Raw genomic sequence first — 20,402 nt, forward strand, 5'->3', positions numbered from 1 at the left:
ATGACATTTCATACTATTGGAATTTCTGATCCATGAATATTATAGATCTCTCCATTTATTTAGGCTTTCTTTAATTTTCCAAACATTCGGTAGTCTGCTATATAAATTTCTCCTACATCTTTTATTAGATTTATTTGTAGGTATTTAATGTTGCTCAGTGCTAATGTAAAAGGTGCCTTTTAATTTTGATTTCTGATTGCTTATATAATTACAATTTATTTTTTATGTTTTGAATAAAACGATCTATCTGATTCTAATGGTTTGATCCTCCATTATTTTAAATTTTCTACCTACACAGTCATGTCAGCTGCAAATAATGAGCTTTTCCCTTCTTTTCTATCCTTATACTTTTCTTTTTTCTCTTGCCTTGTTGCACTGGCTAGAACTGCTTGTCCAGCATTGAATACAAATGATGATAGAAGGCATCCTTTTAACTTTCACTATTTCTCCATATGATGTTTGTCGTAGTTTTTATTATAGAAGCACTTGGTCACATTAAGGACATTTTCTTCTATTCCTAGTTTGCTAAGAGTATTTATCAAGAGTGACTTGGGTGATGAATTTTATCAAATGATTTTTTGTATATAGTTAGATAATTATATCATTTTTGTTTTTTATTCTTTTAATGTGGTGATTTGCATTGGTGTTTCAGTGTGACATCAGTCCTATATTTCTGTAATAGATGCAATTTGGTCATCATGCATTATCCTTTTTGTGTATTGCTACATTTGGTTTTTGCTATTTTCTTTTTTTTTAAACTTAATTTTATTTTTCCAGTGTTCCAAGATTCATTGTTTATGGATCACACCCATTGCTCCTTACAATACGTGCCCTCCTTAATACCTACCATCAGGCTTACCCATCCTCCCACCTCCCTCTCCTCCAAAACCCTCAGTTTGTTTCTCAGAGTCCACAGTCTCTCATGGTTCATCTCCCGCTCCCGATTTCCCCCAACTCACTTCTCCTCTCTGTCTTCCAGTGTCCTTTGTGTTACTCCTTATGCTCCACAAGTAAGTGAAGCCATATGATAGTAGACTCTCTCTACTTGACTTACTTCATTCAGCATAATCTCTTCCAGACCCATCCATGTTGCTACAAAAGTTGGGTATTCTCCTTTATGATGAAGGCATAATATTCCATTGTATATATGAAACATATCTTCTTTATCCATTTGTCTGTTGAAGGGCATCTTGGCTTTTTCCACAGTTTGGCAATTGTAGCCATTTCTGCTATGAACATTGGGGTACATATGGCCCATCTTTTCACTACATCTGTATCTTTGGGGTAAATATCCAGTAGTGCAATTGCAGGGTCATAGGGTAGCTCTATTTTTAATCTCTTAAGGAATCTCCACACTATTTTCCAAAGTGGCTGCATCAACTTGCATTCCCACCAACAGTGTAAGAGGGTTCCCCTTTCTCCACATCCTCTCCAACACATGTTGTTTACTGTTTTGTTAATTTTGGCCATTCTTTTTTTTTTTTTTTTTTAAATATTTTATTTATTTGACAGAGAGAAATCACAACTAGGCAGAGAGGCAGGCAGAGAGAGAGAGGAGGAAGCAGGCTCCCTGCAGAGCAGAAAGCCCCATGTGGGGCTCGATCCCAGGACCCTGGGATCATGACCTGAGCCAAAGGCAGAGGCTTTAACCCACTGAGCCACCCAGGCACCCCAATTTTGGCCATTCTAATTGATGTTAGGTTGGTATCTCAATGTGGGTTTGATTTTAATTTCCCTGATGGCTAATGATGATGAACACTTTTTCTTGTGTCTGTTAGCCATTTGTATGTCTTCTTTGGAGAAGTGTCTGTTCATGTCTTCTGCCCGTTTTTCGATATGATTATCTGTTTTTTGGATGTTGAGTTTGAGGAGTTCTTTATAGGTCTTGGATGTCAGCCCTTTATCTGTAGTGTCATTTGTGAATATCTTCTCCCATTCTGTGGTTTGCCTCTTTGTTTTGTTGACTGTTTCCTTTGCTGTGCAGAAGGTTTCTATCTTGACGAACTCCCAAAAGTTCATTTTTGCTTTTGTTTCCTTTGCCTTTGGATACATGCCTTGAAAGAAGTTGCTTTCTAGTTACTGCCTATGTTCTCCTCTAGGATTCTGATGGATTCCTGCCTCATGTTGACGTCATTATCCATTTTGAGTTTATCTTTGTGTATGGTGTAAGAGAATGATTGAGTTTCATTTTTCTATACATAGATGTCCAATTTCCCCAGCACTGTTTATTGAAGAGACTTTTGATATTTTCTTTTGGATTTTTATGCCTGTGTTCATTAGTGAGATTGGCCCATGCCTTTCTTCCTAAAAGCAGGAAGTTTTTTCTCTTTGTTCTGTGGAAGAGTTTGTATATAATTGGTATAATATACTTTTTGAATATGAGAAATATCATCTAGGAAGCCATCCTAGTTTAGAGTTTTCAGCCTTTTTCTTACTGTAATACATACATATTCAGGCTACAAATTTCCCTCCCAAGCTATGGTGATAGCTGTGACATGTTTTGCTCCATTTTATTTTTATTTTTATTATGTATTTATTTATTTTTATTGTGTAACATTAGTCACCATACAGTACCTCATTAGTTTTTGATGCAGTGTTCCATGATTCATTGTTTGCGTATAACACCCAGTGCTCCATGCAATCTGTGCCCTTCTTAATGCCCACCAGCAGGCTCACCCATCCCCCCACCCACCTCCCTTCTAAAACTTTCTATTTGTTTCCTGGAGTCCATAGTCTCTCATGGTTCATCTCCCACTCTGGTTTCTCCCCCTTCACTTTTCCCTTCTCCTAATGTCCTCCATGTTATTCCATATGTTCCACAAATAAGTGAAACCATATGGTAATTGACTTTCTCTGTTTGACTTATTTCACTTAGCATTATCTCCTCCAGTCCCATCCCAGTTGATGCAAAAGTTGGGTATTCATCCTTTCTGATGGCCGAGTAACATTCCATTGTGTATATGGGCCACATCTTTATCCATTTATCTGTTCATTTCAAAATGATTTTTTGATTTCTTGAGCAAACACACAGAAATTTTTATAGTTACCTATATAGATTTTTTGCTATGATCAGAAAGTATGATTTTAGTCCTTTTTTTTTTTTTAACAACCAGTTAATGTAAATATTCCATGCCTGCTTAAAAAGAATGTGTTTGCAGTTGTTAATTGCCTTGTATTTATGAGGGTCACTGTGGCAAAGTACCACAATCTGCGTGACTTAAGCAACAGAAATTTATTCGCCCATGTTCTGAAGGCTAAAAGCCAGAAATCAAGGTGTTGGCAGGGCTGTGTTCCCATTCAGGCCGGCAGGAGAGAATTTTCTTGCCTATTTTAACTTCTGTTGTCTGCAGTCCTCGAGTTATTTGGCTATAGATGCATAATTCTAGTCACTGCCTCTATTGTAATATTGTCTTCTCCCTGTGTGTCTGTGTCTTCACAAGGCAATCTCCTTTCTGTTTTCTCTACTCCTGGAAGGATACCAGTCATATTAGATTAAGGCGCTATCATACTCTGCTATGACCTCAGCTTAACTAATTACATTTGCAATGGCTCTGTTTCTGAATAAGGTCACATTCAGAGGCGTGAGTAGTTGGACTTCAGCATATCTTTTTGAGGCATACAATTCAGTTAGGGCAAGTTTGTTAATCATATTTAAATTTATGTTTCATGATTTTTTTTTTTGTCTGCTCATTCTTTTATTGAGAGAGGGTTATAAAAACTACCCACTGTGATTATAGGTCTATTTTTTTTTTAAAGATTTTTTTTATTTATTTGACAGACAGAGATCACAAGTAGGCAGAGAGACAGGTAGAGAGAGAAAAGGAAGCAGGCTCCCTGCTGAGCAGAGAGCCCGATGCGGGGCTCGATCCCAGAACCCTGGGATCATGTATAGGTCTATTTTTATTCCTCCTTTGGTTCTTTCAGTTTTTGCATTTTATATTTTGAGGTTATATATTAGGTGTATAGAAATCCAGAATTTGTTCTGTTTCTCTGGTAAGTGTACCTTTTATCATTATACTGTCATTCTAGCTCTATCATGTTTCCTGCCTTAAGCTGTACTGTACTTTTCTGATGTTAACTTAAACTTACTTATAAGCTGTCTTTTGGTTAGTTTGCATATTATATATTTTTCCATTGTGTAACTTCTACTTTTCCTGTATCTTAGCCATAAGATGAGAGCAGTATATAGTTAGGTTCTGTTGTTGTTCTTGTCGATGTTTTTGTTGAAAGTCTATTCTTTGAGTGTTTGGTTAACTTGCATTTAATGTTCTTATTGATTTGCTTAGAATCTTTCATCTTGCCATTTGCTTTCTATTCTTTGTTCTGTTGCCCTGTTCTCTTTTTCTTACCTTCTTTAGATAGATGATTACTTTGCCCTTTTCTCTTCTTTCAGCTGTATTAGCTGTAGAGTCTTTACTGTTCTTATAGTGATTACCCTGTTGATTCCAACTTGGATTCTTAACCTATTAAAGTCTAATATTAATGCTTCTATCACATTTCCAGACAGTGCAAGAACCTTTATGCACTTATTTATTCTTCAAATTTCTACAGTGTCATGGTATTACCATATGTTTTATTATTATTATTTTTTTAATAAGTAGTCTCCACATCCAGCATAGATCCCAATGTGAGGCTCAAACTCATGACCCTGAGATTGAGACCTGAGCAGAGATCAAGAGTCAGAGGCGCCCTGGTATTTCCAAATGTTTTAAACTTGTATATTTTAGCCCCCACATACCTAATTATAATAGTTTTTTCTAAATATACATTTGTATTCATTTACATTTACATTTTTAGCATTTTTTAATTCTTCATTTCCTATTTTATATCTCCAAGTTTGCTCTATGGTTGTTCCTTTATATTCTGCCCAAAGAACATTTATTTGTATTTCCTTTACTTCAGTTTTGTTTACCTGAATATGTCTTTGGTTCACCCACCTTTTGAAAGGAGATATAGATATAGATATATATATATATATATATATATATATATATATATATATATAAACTGCTGATCTTACATATAAGATCAGTTATTTTATATAACTGCTGATCTTATATGTAAGATCAGCAATTATTTTCCTCTAGCCCTTTGAAGTTATAATTCCACTCACTGTTTTCTGGTTTCCATTGTTTCTGTTGAGAAGTCAGCTGTAATTTACTTATTGTTCCTTTGAACATAAACTCTCCTCATCCCTGTGGGGAGTTTTAATATTTTCTCATTATCTGTGATTTTTGAAAGTGTCACTGTGATGTGCTTATGTACTGTTTTCTTGGTTTTTATCTTAATTGAGACTTTTCACCATGTCTAAAATCTGTGGATCAATGTTATTCACTTGTTACAGAAAGTTCTAAGTTACTTTGTTTTCAAATACTGGTTTGGTCTCATTTTTTCCCCTCCTTTTTATATGGTACTCCAGTTACACCTGTGTTAGACCTGTTTACTGTATCCTATTTACCTATTATGTTCTTTCTGTGTTTTGCACTTTTTTGTATAATTTGTCTCAGACCTTTTGTTTGGTTCATTAATTTTTTTTTTAAATATGTGCCTAACATGCTGATAAAACCATTTATTTGGATTTATTTTTCAGTTTTAGGATTTCATTTGACTTATGATTTACATTTTTCCTTCAAAATTTTTAGTCTTTTATTTCCTTGAGTATATTAGGCATAGCTATTTTAATACCCAGTTCTGAAAACTTTATCTAAATTCCCTGTAGATCAGTTACTGTTGAATGTTTTTTCTGTTGGTTTTAGATCACATTGTTTTATCTTTCTATGACCGACTGTTTTTGATTGAATGTCAGATATTGTCTATGAAAAATATAGGGACAGTTTGAAAGCTAACATGCTCTTATGTTTATTTAGGGAAGATATATATTGCTTCAGAAAGATGACTAAGGGACTGGCAATCCCAGATTGCCTTATTAATCCAGGCAGGGATCAGGAAAAGTTGAAGTTGAGTTTACTCTCTCTTAAAGTTGGTCTTCTCTTAAAAAGTTCAGTTTTCTTCAGGTTCCCAGCTATCACTAGCTCCACAGCTCTGATTTTGTCCTTTTATCCTCAGAAATTTGTTTGTCTCTTGTTATCTTCCATTGGCTATAGATCCCTCTTCAGAGCTGACCAGTCCTTCTAGGGGAAAACACATCTCCAAGAGGTGTGCAAACTATGTTGGGTTTCCTTCTTATCCAAGATCATGGTCCCATAATTCTTCACTGCCTTCCTTGGTCCTTCTCAGTGCTTTTCGATAAATCCTTTTGCTTTTTAATAATTACCTGCATTTTTTAACTCTTAGCAGGAGGGTTGATGGAAGTTACCTGATTTCATCATGTAAATAATAAAATATTGTGACTATGTTTTTCTGCTGAATTATAATCTTTAAGATGGCTATTTAAAAATCTGTAGTTCTATATGGATCATCAAACATTTTCATTTGTTCATATTTTTTTTTGCACAGTATCTTAGCATATGGTTGGATGTACATCCTGACCAGAAAGCTTTAAGGGATATAAAGAGATAACCACTAAAATGTATGGATATCCAAAGTTGTACTATATATGGTTATATTAGGTTTCAAGTAGATAAAGTTTAGCTGTTAATAAGAAAAGCTTTTTTTTTTTTTTTTAAGATTTTATTTATTTGACAGAGATCACAAGTAGGCACAGAAGCAGGCAGAGAGAGAGAGGAAGGGAAACAGGCTCCCCGCTGAGCAGAGAGCCCGATGCAGGGCTTGATCCCAGGACCCTGAGATCATGACCTGAGCCGAAGGCAGAGGCTTTAACCCACTGAGCCACCCAGGCGCCCCTGCTTTTTTTAAACTTAGTATTATTTTGGCCATCTATCTCTTTTTATGACAGAAAAGATTGATATTTTTCAAATTCCTTTAGATCCTTTGGGCTATCTTCTTATCAGAAATTGGGCAATCTTATTTGTTTTTAAAGTCCTTTATTTTATTAGTACTTCTTGGAAAAACCAACTGATAAGGACTTAATTGGTATGGAGAGACTTTTTTTGATTATGTATTAACTCATACTTTTAACTTATATATCAGAATACTGTTTTCTTTGTTCATCTTTGCAGAGATTCAGAAATGATAATTATTTGTCACTTGTTTGTTTGTTCTTTAAGTTTATTTTCCTATTTACTGATTGAGTTTTAAACTCAAGTTTAAAAGTTATCAAGGATTCCATGCACTTCCAAGATTAAGGATAACATCAATCTAAAGACTCAATTCTTTTCTGTCTTCACTGCTTACAGACAGGGAACACAATCTCTTCAGCCTGGACCTATGTAGAAGAATTTGGAGAAAATAAGCAGGTAAGAAAAAGTCTTTAAGGAATATTAAGTGATATATTTAGTTTTCAGAAAGCCAGTTATAAACTATTCTTATGGTTATAAGAAAATTTAAAATTGTCTAAAGAAGCTTGTGAAATATTTAGTTATAATAGCTTTATTAATTATAGATTTGTTAAGAAAAGTTTTAAAAAGTTAACTGGTTTCCATATTTCAGGTTCTTCTCAAAGCTTATAACATTACTAGTGTATGTTTTGAACCACTACATATGGTAAACAGTATTTTAATGTAGATGTTGGAGTGAGTGTATTATATGTAGATTTTCAGCATTTCTCAAGTTTATCTGAAAATTTTTTTTTTTAACTTTTTTTTTTTTTTTTTAAGATTTTATTTATTTATTTGACAGATAGAGATCACAAGTAGGGAGAGAGGCAGGCAGAGAGAGAGAGAGAGGAGGAAGCAGGCTCCCTGCCAAGCAGAGAGCCCGATGCGGGACTCGATCCCAGGACCCCGGGATCATGACCTGAGCCGAAGGCAGAGGCTTTAACCCACTGAGCCACCCAGGCGCCCTATCTGAAAATTTTTAATCTTTTTTTGAACTAATAAAATTCCAGTTATTGTTGATGCAATTTAGAATAAAAGTTATTTACTAAGATTCATGCTTTAGTTTTTCGAACATGGTGCTGAAAGGATAGGTTTTAGTAGGATGTTAAAGGTAGTTCAAAGTTTAAATAAAGATTACTTTCATTCAGCTTCCTTTTCACATGTTGAGGCAAAAAGAATGTTGTGGTTCTCTGGGTAGAATCCATGTACTAGTTCTGTGTTCTTAAGTAAGTTAACTTCATCTTTCTGTGCCTCAATTTCCTTGGTGAAGAGGAAAATCATAGTATTTGTTTTGTGAGGCTTTTATAAGTTTTAAGTAGTGCTGATGTTGTATAGGTAGCTTTGGCACTTAGTAAGTACTCAATAATTATTAACTCATTAATAGAACTCATACTTTAGATACAAGGAAATGTATTTATTATGCTTGAGGCATATGACTTTATTTTTGTATATCTTAATCTTAACATAAAAGTTCAAATATGGATGCTATTCACAGAAATATCTTTTACAAGATTCTGTAGTTCAAGTTTTGAATTATGAGGTCTAATTTTACTGCCAGAAATGAGACTTGAAAAGAGTTGCCATCTTTCCTAAGGCTTTTATTCTCTCTTCACTTTTGCCCAGATAGTTTTTCTAGTGAGCTGTAATTTTTGAGCCATACTGAAGCCTAGATAAACTGTAGCACTCAGATAATAATTTTCTCTTATAGGTTGCTTTTCTATTAATCTCTTCCAAATGGTTTAGAAACTGTCTTGAAAAGGAATTTGACATAATCTATTAAACAAAGGTAGCAGACTGGAAACTCTAGGTGTGATTTGTTTGGTCTCTTTGGTTTTTTGAAAGGAAAGCAACTAGATTTAATTTCAGTGCAAATAGCTAGACACCTGTTTTACATTTGGTCCTCTTTGAGTTCTTTTTTCATTTGTTTGTTACAGCTGAGCCTCTGAGGGCATTTGAATTTGTAATCACTGTGTTTAACATAGTTCAAGAATATTTCTGTTTTGTTTTTAATGTTTGCCATTACATACTAGCCCTGTTAAAATTTCTTCCCAAAGTGATTTGCAAAGTTTGTTCAGTTAAATAACTATTTCTAAGGTCAAACAAGTTTAGGGAAAGCTGTGTACTACATACTGCCTTAGGAGAAATCATAATGCTTATTAGTGTATTAAAAATCACTGCAGTAGCAATTTGTGTAAGTGTTAAATCCAGTTTTACTAAATTTTTTTCAATATTTGGCTTAGGGATTCTTGTTTTGAGTACTTCAATTGTACAGGGATATACGTTGGGAAACACTGAAACTAACTCAAAGAAACACTTGGGTTTTGTTTATAACCTTATCAAAGTATAATTGAAATACAATAAAGTGCACATTTAAAGGGTACACTTCGGTCAGTTTTGATTTATGTATACATCTGTGAAACGATATCACAGTCAGGAAAACATTTTTGCCACTCCTACAGTAACCTGTTCCTTTGTCTTCTTTTCCAGGCAACCACTGATCTGATTGCTGTTACTATAGATTAGTTTGCTTTTTCTAGAATTTTAAACCTTTGTTTTTTGAAAGCTTAAATAACAATCTTTAGGTAATTTAGGATGAAATAGTAGTAATTTCTTAAAAATAAGAGTACAGGTATCTGACAATTATGTTTATAAAAATTGATATATACTATCAAAGTTTCACAGCAAGAATTTGAAACAAATCACTCAAAATTATATAGAAAATAAATTGTAAATTAAAAAAAAATTTAAAACAAAAGCAGATGATTTTTCCCTCAAAACTGAATCTGAAAAACAGAACTAACCAACTAGAACTTTATAAGAAAGGAGTTAGAGATAATAACTTTTATTCTTATACAGCCTCTAGTGCTAGGATTATCATACTGAAAGCCTCCTAAAAATCATCTTAAAACAGAAAAACTTACCTAAACTATTATATGATCCTAGTCTTAGAAAAAAACATTGGTCATTTCATGTCTACTTCTTGCTCTTTTCTGTCAGTTGCCTATAGCAAAAATTAAGTAAAGGGTAAAAATACCTTGTTTTGGTCAATATTTAATTGTAATAGGGAAAGTAAACTAGATAAAAATGCCAGTAAATTTGATAATAACTAAAGTGTTCTAGCCAAAAATATTACTTAAAAATTCTAGTTAATAATTTTTAAATATGTCATAAGTTATAAGTTATTTAATAAGTAGTAATTTTGAAAATTTCCTCATCTGTTTTATAGTTAGTTCTTGATAATTCTTTCCTAGGATGGAAAGGACAAAATAAATGATAAATGTCATTTACACTGTAACAGAGATTTTTTAAATCTCTCTTTGAATCCAACCATGTTTTGTGTTCTGCATATATACAGTGCTGTGTTAACATGTTAACTTGTTAACAGGCAGGTGAAGTTTAGTGAAAGAAAGTTACTGAGTTGTTTCAGTTGTGGCCTCTTTGAATTTTAGAAATTGAAATAATAAAATGTGAAATAAAAATTTTTTCAAAAATTTTAGTAAATATCCTATAGAATTCTAAAGAATACTTAAAGTATGTATTAAAGGTATGGGATATGTATTAAAGGTATGGGGAATGTGTTTCATAGATCAAAATATCAGGTGCTTCATTCTCATACACTGCTTTTAGGAGGGCAAAACAGTATAGCTGTCTTAGAAAACAGTATAGTTCCCTCTAAAGTTAAACATAAAATTACCTTATGACCCAGCATGTTGATTTCTAGTTATTTACTCCAGAGAATCGAAAGCATATGTCCACATGAAATTTTGTACATATTATTCCTTAGCAGCATTATTCATAATAGCCAACAGATAGAAATAACCTGAATATCATTGACTGATGAGTAGATAAACAAAATGTGGTGTATTCATGCAAGGGATCCAAAGAGGAATGACGTTCTGATATATACTACAACATGGGTGAACATTAGAAACAAATGTTAAGGAGCTAGTTTAAAAAGACAACATAAATTGTATGATTCCATTTTTATTAAAAATCTAGAACAGGCAAATCAAAGAAACAGAAAAATTAGTGGTTGCTGGAGCTGGGGGAGAGGAAAGAAAGGAGTGACTGCTAAAAGGTGCAGAGTTTCTGTTTAGGGTGATGAAAATATTCTGGGTAGTGTTTCAGGTTACACAACTTTGTGAATCTATTAAAAACCACTGAATTGTACACTTAAAAAAGGTACATCAAAAAGGGAGTGGACTTGAAGGTAGAGCTTAAATAGTTAAGGAGAAGAGGAAAAATAGTTAACAAGGAGAAGAATTATGAGGAATGTACTTACTAATGGAAAGTTAAAGAGTATGGTCAGAAACAAACCAGAAGAAAAAGATGGCCAAAATAAGTGTAGGAAGACACTTTGACCAAACTCAGTGTAAGGTCTCCATTAAGGGTTTCCTCCCTCTTTTATATGAAGCAGAGAAGCAGTTCAAGAACCCATGGTGTTTGGTCAAGATGTATAAGAGAGTTAGATACAAACAAATGAGACAAATGGAGTAAGCAGCAGTGTACATCCATTGCTTAAATTTTCATTGAGAAGCATCTTGGTGGTGGTTTATCTCTTGTGTTGGTCAGAGAAAGGTAGTAGACTGAGTTAACACAAAAGTGGGACTGACAAAAAGGTGGTGAAAGTGCTGCCAGTCTCTGCACTTGCTCCCACGTCAGTGGCACAGCAGTTAACTGTTCACTTTCCCACTCAGTCTAGCTACAGCTTCCAAATGGTTGGGAATTGGGGGTCCTTTTAGCCATTACTGCTTGATTAGAATTGGCACTTAAGGTTAAGCCTGTTTGCAGTATACATCAAAGTTACTCTATGGACATGTTTTCTTTCCAGATATAAATATGAAATTGTAGGCAATTTGCTCAAAATGCTGTCTCTAATCATTACATTAGAGCAAAGTCTGTTTATTTATTTATTTATTTTTGCAAAGGGCCTTTTCTTCTAATGAGATTCTTAGATAGCATTTAGCATATAAAACAGGAATGCAGAGCTGTGTGGTTTGAATGGGAAATGTGGAGGTGGGTGGGTGCAAGCAGCAGCCAGGTAGCTGAGAGCACTATCTACTGTATTTCTATCCTCTGTCTAACAACCTCTTAGACAACTCTAACAACCACTTTCCCCAGTCCAGTTTTGAGAAGACTTACAGAGTGAAAAAGCTGGGCAAGTAGAAATAATACTTTCCTAGGAATTAGGAGACCTAATTTTTAACTCGTTTTTCTTCATTTGACTGTGGGAGTAGCCAACAGTCACTTAATCAACCATCTTTGGTCTGTGTCTTTCTTCAGTGAAAGGTGGTTGGAATTAGAGACTTCTGAGGGCCAACCTATCCCTGGTTTATGATTTTGAATTAGAGAATTTGATTAGTTAAAAATTTTTATTAATATAAACTATAAAAAGTCAAACCAATAACAATAGATCAAAAGACTTGAATACATACTTTACTAAAGAACATGTTCAAATGGGCAACTAAACACATAATTAGTTATGAGGGATTAGTCATGAGGAAATCCAAATTAAAACCAAAATGAGATTCCATTTTACATACTGGGATAGTTATGATTCAAAACACTGGCAACACTAAATGTTGGTGAGGATGTAGAACAGAGCTCTTGTATTTTACTGGTATGAATGTAAAATGGTCACATTGGAGAACTGCTGAGCAGTATCTGTCTGCCCAATGACCCAGCAGTTCCACTCCTAGTTATTTACCCAAAAGAAATGAAAACATATCCACAAAAAGACTCGTATGAGAATATTCATAACAGCTTTATTCATAATAGTTGAAATTTAGGAACAAATATTTATCTGTCAGGTAAATGGATAAAAAATGTTATAGTGTATACATACAACAGAATACTGCTGAACAATAAAAAGGAGTAAAGTGACATACACAGCATAGTGAATCTTAGAAATTATATTGAGAGGGCGCCTGGGTGGCTCAGTGGGTTAAGCCACTGCCTTCGGCTCAGGTCATGATCTCAGGGTCCTGGGATCGAGTCCCGCATCGGGCTCTCTGCTCAGCAGCGAGCCTGCTTCCCTCTCTCTCTCTCTCTGCCTGCCTCTCTGTCTACTTGTGATCTCTCTCTGTCAAATAAATAAATAAAATCTTAAAAAAAAAAATGTTATAGTGTATACATACAACAGAATACTGCTGAACAATAAAAAGGAGTAAAGTGACATACACAGCATAGTGAATCTTAGAAATTATATTGAGAGAAAGAAGCTAGACTTAAGATTTCTTAAAAAATACATTTTGTATGAAGTCTAAGAACAGAAATCTAAGCTATAGTGAGAAATCAGAAAGTGGTTGCCTCCCGCAGAAGGGCTATTAACTGGAAAGGAACACAAGGAACTTCTGGATTGATGGATATGTTTTATATCTTGTTTTAGGTGTTGGTTGCATAGGTTTATAGAGTTATCAGAACTCACTGAAATGGGCACATAGGATATATGCATTTCACTGTATATAAATTATACCTCAATTTAGAAAGTATTAAGACAGTTGAATAATTCTTAGTGCAAAACTTAAATTCTGAAATTGGCTCTATCATTCCCTTAAGAAGGGAAAAGGGGAGGACAGATCCAAGTCTGAGACAGAAACAGTGGGATTGAAGAGCTAAGAATATTCATTGGGAAGAAAAACCAGGGGTGGGCAAGTAAGTATATGCTAGGAATTCTGATTGACCTAATTTATTTCATAAAAATCAGTGATGCTTCCTGATTTTTATTTTCTGTGATATATATTGTATGTTAGATCTAAGGAAAACATGATTCATCTAGGTTTATGTCAGTAGTTACTATCTTAAGTTTGATATGTATTGTATTTTCTGATTACCCAGATTTTTTCTGAATATATTTAGATTCTTGTAATAAAATTTACTTTTGAAATGCTTGTAAAATCTTATGAACATTGAAGCTTTTCATTTCCTAATCTTCGTAGTATTCGGGGGACATTTTTTTCTCTTGATTTATCCTGTATGAATGAGGTCAAATTTTGTATTTCAATTTAGTTTCCTTAGAAATGTGAGAAGACAACAGTTGATTAGTGTATTTTTAAATTAAAGGTTTACAGTAGGAGACTATATAAAATGCCCATTTTCAGACTGAAGTACTAAGCCAGTGGCCTGTTGTCTGCCTATTTTCTTTGTGAAATCATTCTCTGAAGATGTCTCTTTTATCTACAATTCAATAAACAGCCTGCATTAACTGTTGCATGGGTGTAACCCAAAGTGAAAGTGATTTCTCTGAAAACTACATTTTCCCCACCTACAGAAGTATAACTAGTTAAAGATCTGCTCTTTAAATTATCTATGGCCACATTGTTAAAAATTGAAAGAGCTAGTTGTATCATAGATGCCTGTCTAATAAGTAATTGACTATATTTGTGTAATATTCTTTAGGGGGAGAGAATCAAATTCTTTTAAACAATTAATTTGAATTATGGAAGCACTAAGATTTTTGTTAATACTAAATACCATACCCTTTAGGCACAGTGGCTCCTTTAAGAAAAATAATTCTGTGATACCTATTTATCCTACTTTGGATATTAGAAAAGCAAATGGTATCAAAGTAATTCCTTATCCAACTTCAAAATACTGAAAATATTTTGAACTGGATATTTTAAATGTATTTGTCTTCTTGAAACAGACTGCTTTTATTGATTTTATGGTACCACTAATAAAAATAAGATTATAAAATTAATCAAGTTAGAGTTTTATAGTGTTAGAAATTAAACTTATATTTAACTGATTTTTATTTTTTCCATTTTTTTTTTCTTAACTAGGTCCTTACTGATGTTGCTTGAGCTTATTCTCCTGCAGTTGATCACATTCCTGTTGGCTAAATATTAAGTCCCATGACAACATTAAGTTAATGCTTATATGTTTTAGCCTCATCTATAAGACCAGGAAAATATAGAAACAACTTGACTTGTGCATTAGATTACCTAATACCTTTTTTTTCATTCCTAGAAGCACCATAACTTTTATAAATAATCATTTTATAGTCATTGTTAGGCCCTTGGCTTATTCTACCCTAAAGAACATAGTTGAGTTTTTGGAAAGTACAGGATTTACAAATTTGGTCTTTAATATTCATACACACATATAAACATAACAATGAAGCAGGAAATTATTGGTGCATAAGATGAATGTTTATTGTGGAATAGTAATACTTCAAATATAACTGGTTTTTAAAAAATAATTTGGTTTTAATTTTTGGATTTTTCTATACTATAAGTTGATAATGGTTTCTTGAAGTTTATTTTATAAACATGATTCATTTTACTGTTTTATGGTACAAGTAGGAACGCTAATGTTAAATTGGTATATTGAGTTATACAGAAGTTTATATTAGTATTTAAGTAATGAAATATTGGACAGTTAGTTTACACCAAATGTTTTTGCAGTCCAGGGGAGAATGTTTTTGCTGGTTTGATGCCAAATACAGTTTCAAAAAAAATAAGCAAATATGAATTCGCTGGTTTTTAATCTTTTCTTCATGGACTACCCCTTAGCATCAGAACCAAATTTAAAAGGAGCTGCATTGTAGAACAAGGGAAATCAGAGGTTCTCTTTTTTTGTGATCAAACTCACAAAACAATGAATAGATATGCAAGTAAAAGATATCCAAGAATGCATTCTAGTAAGATCTCTGAAGTTTTGTGTCAGTGAAAGAAACTTGTGTCAGTGAAAGAAACTTCTAGTAAAAAAACCATTAGAATTTGCAATGCTCTGAATGTCAAAACAGTCTTTACCAGCAAAAAAAAAAAAGTATTAGCAGGATTTTGAATGTTAGAACATTATGTTAAACTGTGATTATAGTTTTAATGCTTTGTCTCTTTGAATTAAATTTGTATCCATAAAGATGTGCAGCATAATTATTCATGTATTTATTTACAGACTACAATTTTCGTCGCAGCTCAATAAATAGTCTTTCCCCTGTTAGTGCTACTTTCTCTTCTGGGACTCCCAGCGTGGTTCCTTATACTTCAAGGCCTTATTCTTATCCAAGCTATCCCTTGTCACCAACAATATCACTTGCTAATGGCAGCCGTGTTGGACAGCGACTGTTTATCTCCAATCAGGCCTCATTCTTTTGAAGAAGATATTGTAAACATGAGTATGAAAGTTTCTTTGTAAAGCATGCAAATTAAAATACTGTTTTATTTTAGAATCGGGTTTGCACATTTGGTTTTAAAATGATAAATATATATTTATTTCAACGTAGTAAACATTAACCATAATTCAGAATAACCTACAATTGCAGAACTTGTAAAAATGCTAAGTTTAAAAAGTTACTCAGTGGTTTCTCTTGATAAAGGTATAGCAAACTACTCTTCTTTTTAAACTTTTGGGATTTTAAATACTTCTAATTCCTGAGTGGGCAGTGGAACCCAATAGTTTATGTTAACTTTTTGCATAATAACTTTGCCAAATAGCATTTCACAAATATTTAAGCACTTGCAGACAATGGTTACACTAGATTTGATTACCAAGGATCACTATCTGTATTAGAGATTGTAACAGTTATATAACCAGAAGCAGCTAACTATTATGTAAAAAGAAATGAAGGGCAAAAATTAAGATACAAATTTTATGCAGTACTAAAGGAAAAGCAGTCTACCGTTGTGGTCCTTGAAAATAACTATAAATATATTAGTTAATTACCTGTTATAGAAATAAATTTTAATTTTGCTGTTAATGTATTTCAGGTTTTTATAGTTATACTTCTTTTGTGTTTTTGATATTCACTGTATAGTTGTTTGACTAATAAGTGTTACGGTTTTTTAATGTTGAAATCATGTGTTGTTTAATTTTTGTACGTGAATTCAAATTCTTTGACATTAAATATGTGATGCTTCTAGTATGTATGTGTTTTATTTTTGTTTATTAGTATACACAAAAAAGTTAGCTCTCACATCATCTTGACCTTTTCATGGGCTAAGTTACTTCATGGGACCAAAGCAGAGGATATTGCAGACCAAAAAAAGCGTTAGTTTTGTGAAACATAGTAACCAAAATACTTTTCAGGAGCCAAAAGAAATATTTTATTGGTGAAGCCAGTGAAGTTTTCTTCTTTTACTTATGAATACTTAGTGAATCCTGTCATTTTGGCTGTTTAATGATTTGGTAATATACATTTATAATGAATTTTCTAATGATGGTTTACATAATTGATAATCAGGGACAAAAATTTTTCCAGCCTTAGATACCATACATTAACTTTGTTGATTAACTCATTATGTAGGCGCTTAGGACATGGGATTTGCATACACAGAATATGAAATGGTTGCAAATATTTCTTCTAGCTTAAGTTTCTAGCAGAAGTTAAATGGAGAGTAAATTACAGTTGACCCTTGAACAACTGGGTGGATTCACTTATACAAGGATTTTTTTATACCGTACAGTATTGTAATATATTTCCTTATGATTTTCTTAATAATGTGTTCTCCCTAGCTTTAGTGTAAGAATAGAGTATATAATACATATAACATACAAAATATGTGTTAATAGAATGTTTATGTCACTGGTAAGGTTTCAGATCAACAGACTCTGAGTAAGTTAAGTTTTGGGGGAGTCTAAGGTTAAATGTGGATTTTTGCCTACACGGGGATTGAGATGGGGCAGTTGGTACCCCTAACCCCCATGTTTGTTTGTTCAAGGGTCAACTGTAGTCTCATTTTTTTTCACCCTCTATGGAATGCTCATTTCATATAACCATATGCAGTATTTAACTTTCCAGGTTACTGACTTAGATTTTCTAATTTAAATGAGCATAGATATTATACTACACCAAAATTTTTTTTTCCTGACATAGATTATATAGCTTTTGCAGTTTAAATACCATGACTTACATTTTCATATCGCTCTTTTGGCAAACACATAGAGTGTTTATTTAGTCAGCTACTGTGCTAATAACCTGGCGATATGGAGGTGACTCTTTCCAAACGAAAAGAAAACATATTAATATAGTTTTTCATAGGAGTGTTTGTAATGGCCCAATAATCACAGTTACAAGTTCCCAAGCATTTTCATTAAACAAACAAACAAACCCACATTGAGAGAGCTTACCAACCACACAGTGTATTTGGAGATCCACACTAATATGATGGAAAATATGTAAGCATTGGCTATCATATTAGATTACCACTTCTGTAACAGTTCTTTGAACTTGGAGACAGTTTTTTTGGTCTGTCTGGCCCATACTTTAACGTTTGTAAAATGGTGATACACACCTTCTAATGTTAAAAACACCTGTCAAGTAGAAGGCACTCAAATGGTAGCTGATATTATTTGGATATAATTATATAAATCATATACTATTTGTACAAGTCTCATCTCCTCTCCCTTCAGGCAGAAATCTAGACATCAGTACATGTCAAACACTGTCTGTTTATATATTATAGATGAGCAATTAATTTTGTTCATGCTGCACATGAAATTTCATTTGGTTTGTGAACATAGATACTAATTACTCGTTGCTTTAATTCTTATAGGTTTATAAAGCCTTTGATTCAAATAAGGGCTTCCCTAGTTAGTTCATCACAAACTATTATGGATAAAAGCCTCTTAGCTATTTGATATAGCTCATGGGTCAGGGAAACAGTTGTTAAAACAGTCCTTTATCAGATTCTCTGTGCAACTTTGTGCAAGGGACCATGGCTGAGATGTGGAGTAGTCCTATTATGTAGTGATGATCTGTTTTGCATAAAATCCCTTCTAAACAGATCAGAAGACTATGCAGAAAGCTTAACCTTATTTCTCTAGTTTAAATCTTTTACAGTGTTACAGTGGGAAAGAGTTGTCTAACTATGACTTAACATCTTGTAGCCATTATAGAAAAGGTTGTTAAGTCCAATTTAAAAAGAACATGCATGGCAAGAAAGTACCATATGTCAAAGGACAAAGATGAACTTGAGCAAGAATCTCAAGTTATTTTTACAAAAGGCTAAATTCTAAAATTTTAAAATAAAAGACCATCCACTCAAGGGGCACCTAGGTTGCTCAGTTGGTTAAGCATCTGACTTGATTTCTGCTCAGGTCATGAGCTCAAGGTTGTGGGGTCTAGCCCACATGTTGGGCTGCACACTCAGAGTCTGCTTGTCCCCCTCTCTTCACTTGCGCTCTCTCTCCCTCAAAACTCTTTAAAAGAAATACCATCCACTCTAGAAAAATGGATAAAATAGGCAGATGACAGATGGCCCTTAAATGTGTAAAAAGATACTTTATCTCAGAAGTGCAAACTAAAAGTTCAGATTTGAAGAAATTCAAAGGTTTGATAAAGTTTTGGTAAGATTTTAAAGAAGCATTCTCATTTTACTGCTGAGATTATAAATTGGTATAATTCATTATAAAGAACAATTTGGCAGCAGTTGTCAAAAATTAAAAATACTTCAATCTTTTGACCTGCAATCCTAATATTTTGGTGATTCATTGAAGCATTTTTTTATAGCCCAATACCCATCATCATGGGACCGATTAAAATGATACATTTATTGGTGCATATTAAGAAGTAAAAAAAGAGACACTCTTTATTCCTAATATATAGAGAGATAATGTTAAGTGAAAAAGAGCAAGGTTCAGAAGTATGTGTGCAATATGCTGTATTTTGGAATAAGGAAGAAGACATTTGTGCTTATATTTGCATACCAGCCAATGGAAGACTATACAAAAAATTAAGTGATTATGAGGAAGCAGGTAAGATTACAGTTTAAAAGTTCCCTTTACTCCAGACACAGTGTGATTATCTATCTTACCTATGTCTCTGTCTAATCTATCAACTATATTTTTTTTAAGTAAAAATACATATGTTTTCAGAAACAAAAGATCTCTAAGAAACCATGGTCTGAACACAAGGACAGTAGGAAAAGCTACACTGATCATTGATGACTGATTGACCAGAAGTTAGGTTTTGAGTAGGGATCCAGGGTAAAATACACCCAGGTGGTAAAAGCAATGCAATGCGATGCAATAATGCAAGCAGCTGTGCACTCCACTGCTTTTGACTCAATGGGTCCAGTGTACTTCAAATATGTCACTATGAAATATATCACGTTTATAATCTCTGGTAGGAAGAACATACTGAAGAAGACCCCTCAGATAGGGAACAAAGCTGGGTTCTCTGAAACCAGTAATTTGCCTTTCTGAGAAACTGCTGTTAGAGACTATTATGAATTGGGTTGTTACTTGATCACCAAGTTCATAAAGCTGAACATGTGCAGTAGCACTGCTGTCAAGCAGAAATGGTGTACGACAGTCCAAAGTATTCTTGCTGTGCTGCCGATCCTTACTGTTTCTAAAATCGGTTGGCCAAGGGGAAAAAAATGGGAACCTAGTATTCTAAGGATAATGGAAGTCACCCAAATCCAAATCTCTTTACACATTTTCTAGAAACTATCCAGAACAATAACAAAAGCAAATAAGACCACATATGATCCACACGTTCAGCATGACGAGAGAACACTACACAATTTGCAAAATAGCTGTCAGTAAAAATAAATACGGGCA

The 20,402-nt window shown here is 33.5% G+C and overlaps 1 protein-coding gene across 3 annotated transcripts in view; it reads left to right on the top strand.

Moving 5' to 3' along the window:
* The window catches only part of RBM46 (RNA binding motif protein 46), a 55,580-nt gene extending 38,842 nt beyond the window's left edge, over nt 1–16,738 (top strand). For 2 of the 3 annotated variants that reach the window (XM_045985370.1, XM_045985361.1), the window contains exons 5-6: nt 7,257–7,316; nt 14,678–16,738. In XM_045985370.1, the coding sequence (XP_045841326.1) occupies nt 7,257–7,312 (56 nt within the window). In that variant the 3' untranslated portion in view covers nt 7,313–7,316; nt 14,678–16,738. The remainder of the gene's footprint in view (nt 1–7,256; nt 7,317–14,677) is intronic. The other variant, XM_045985379.1, reaches the window with a different exon arrangement.
* Nucleotides 16,739–20,402: the final 3,664 nt, after the last annotated feature.

Source organism: Meles meles, chromosome 2 (genome assembly GCF_922984935.1).
Source record: "Meles meles chromosome 2, mMelMel3.1 paternal haplotype, whole genome shotgun sequence".
In the NCBI taxonomy this organism is placed as follows: Eukaryota; Metazoa; Chordata; class Mammalia; order Carnivora; family Mustelidae; genus Meles; species Meles meles.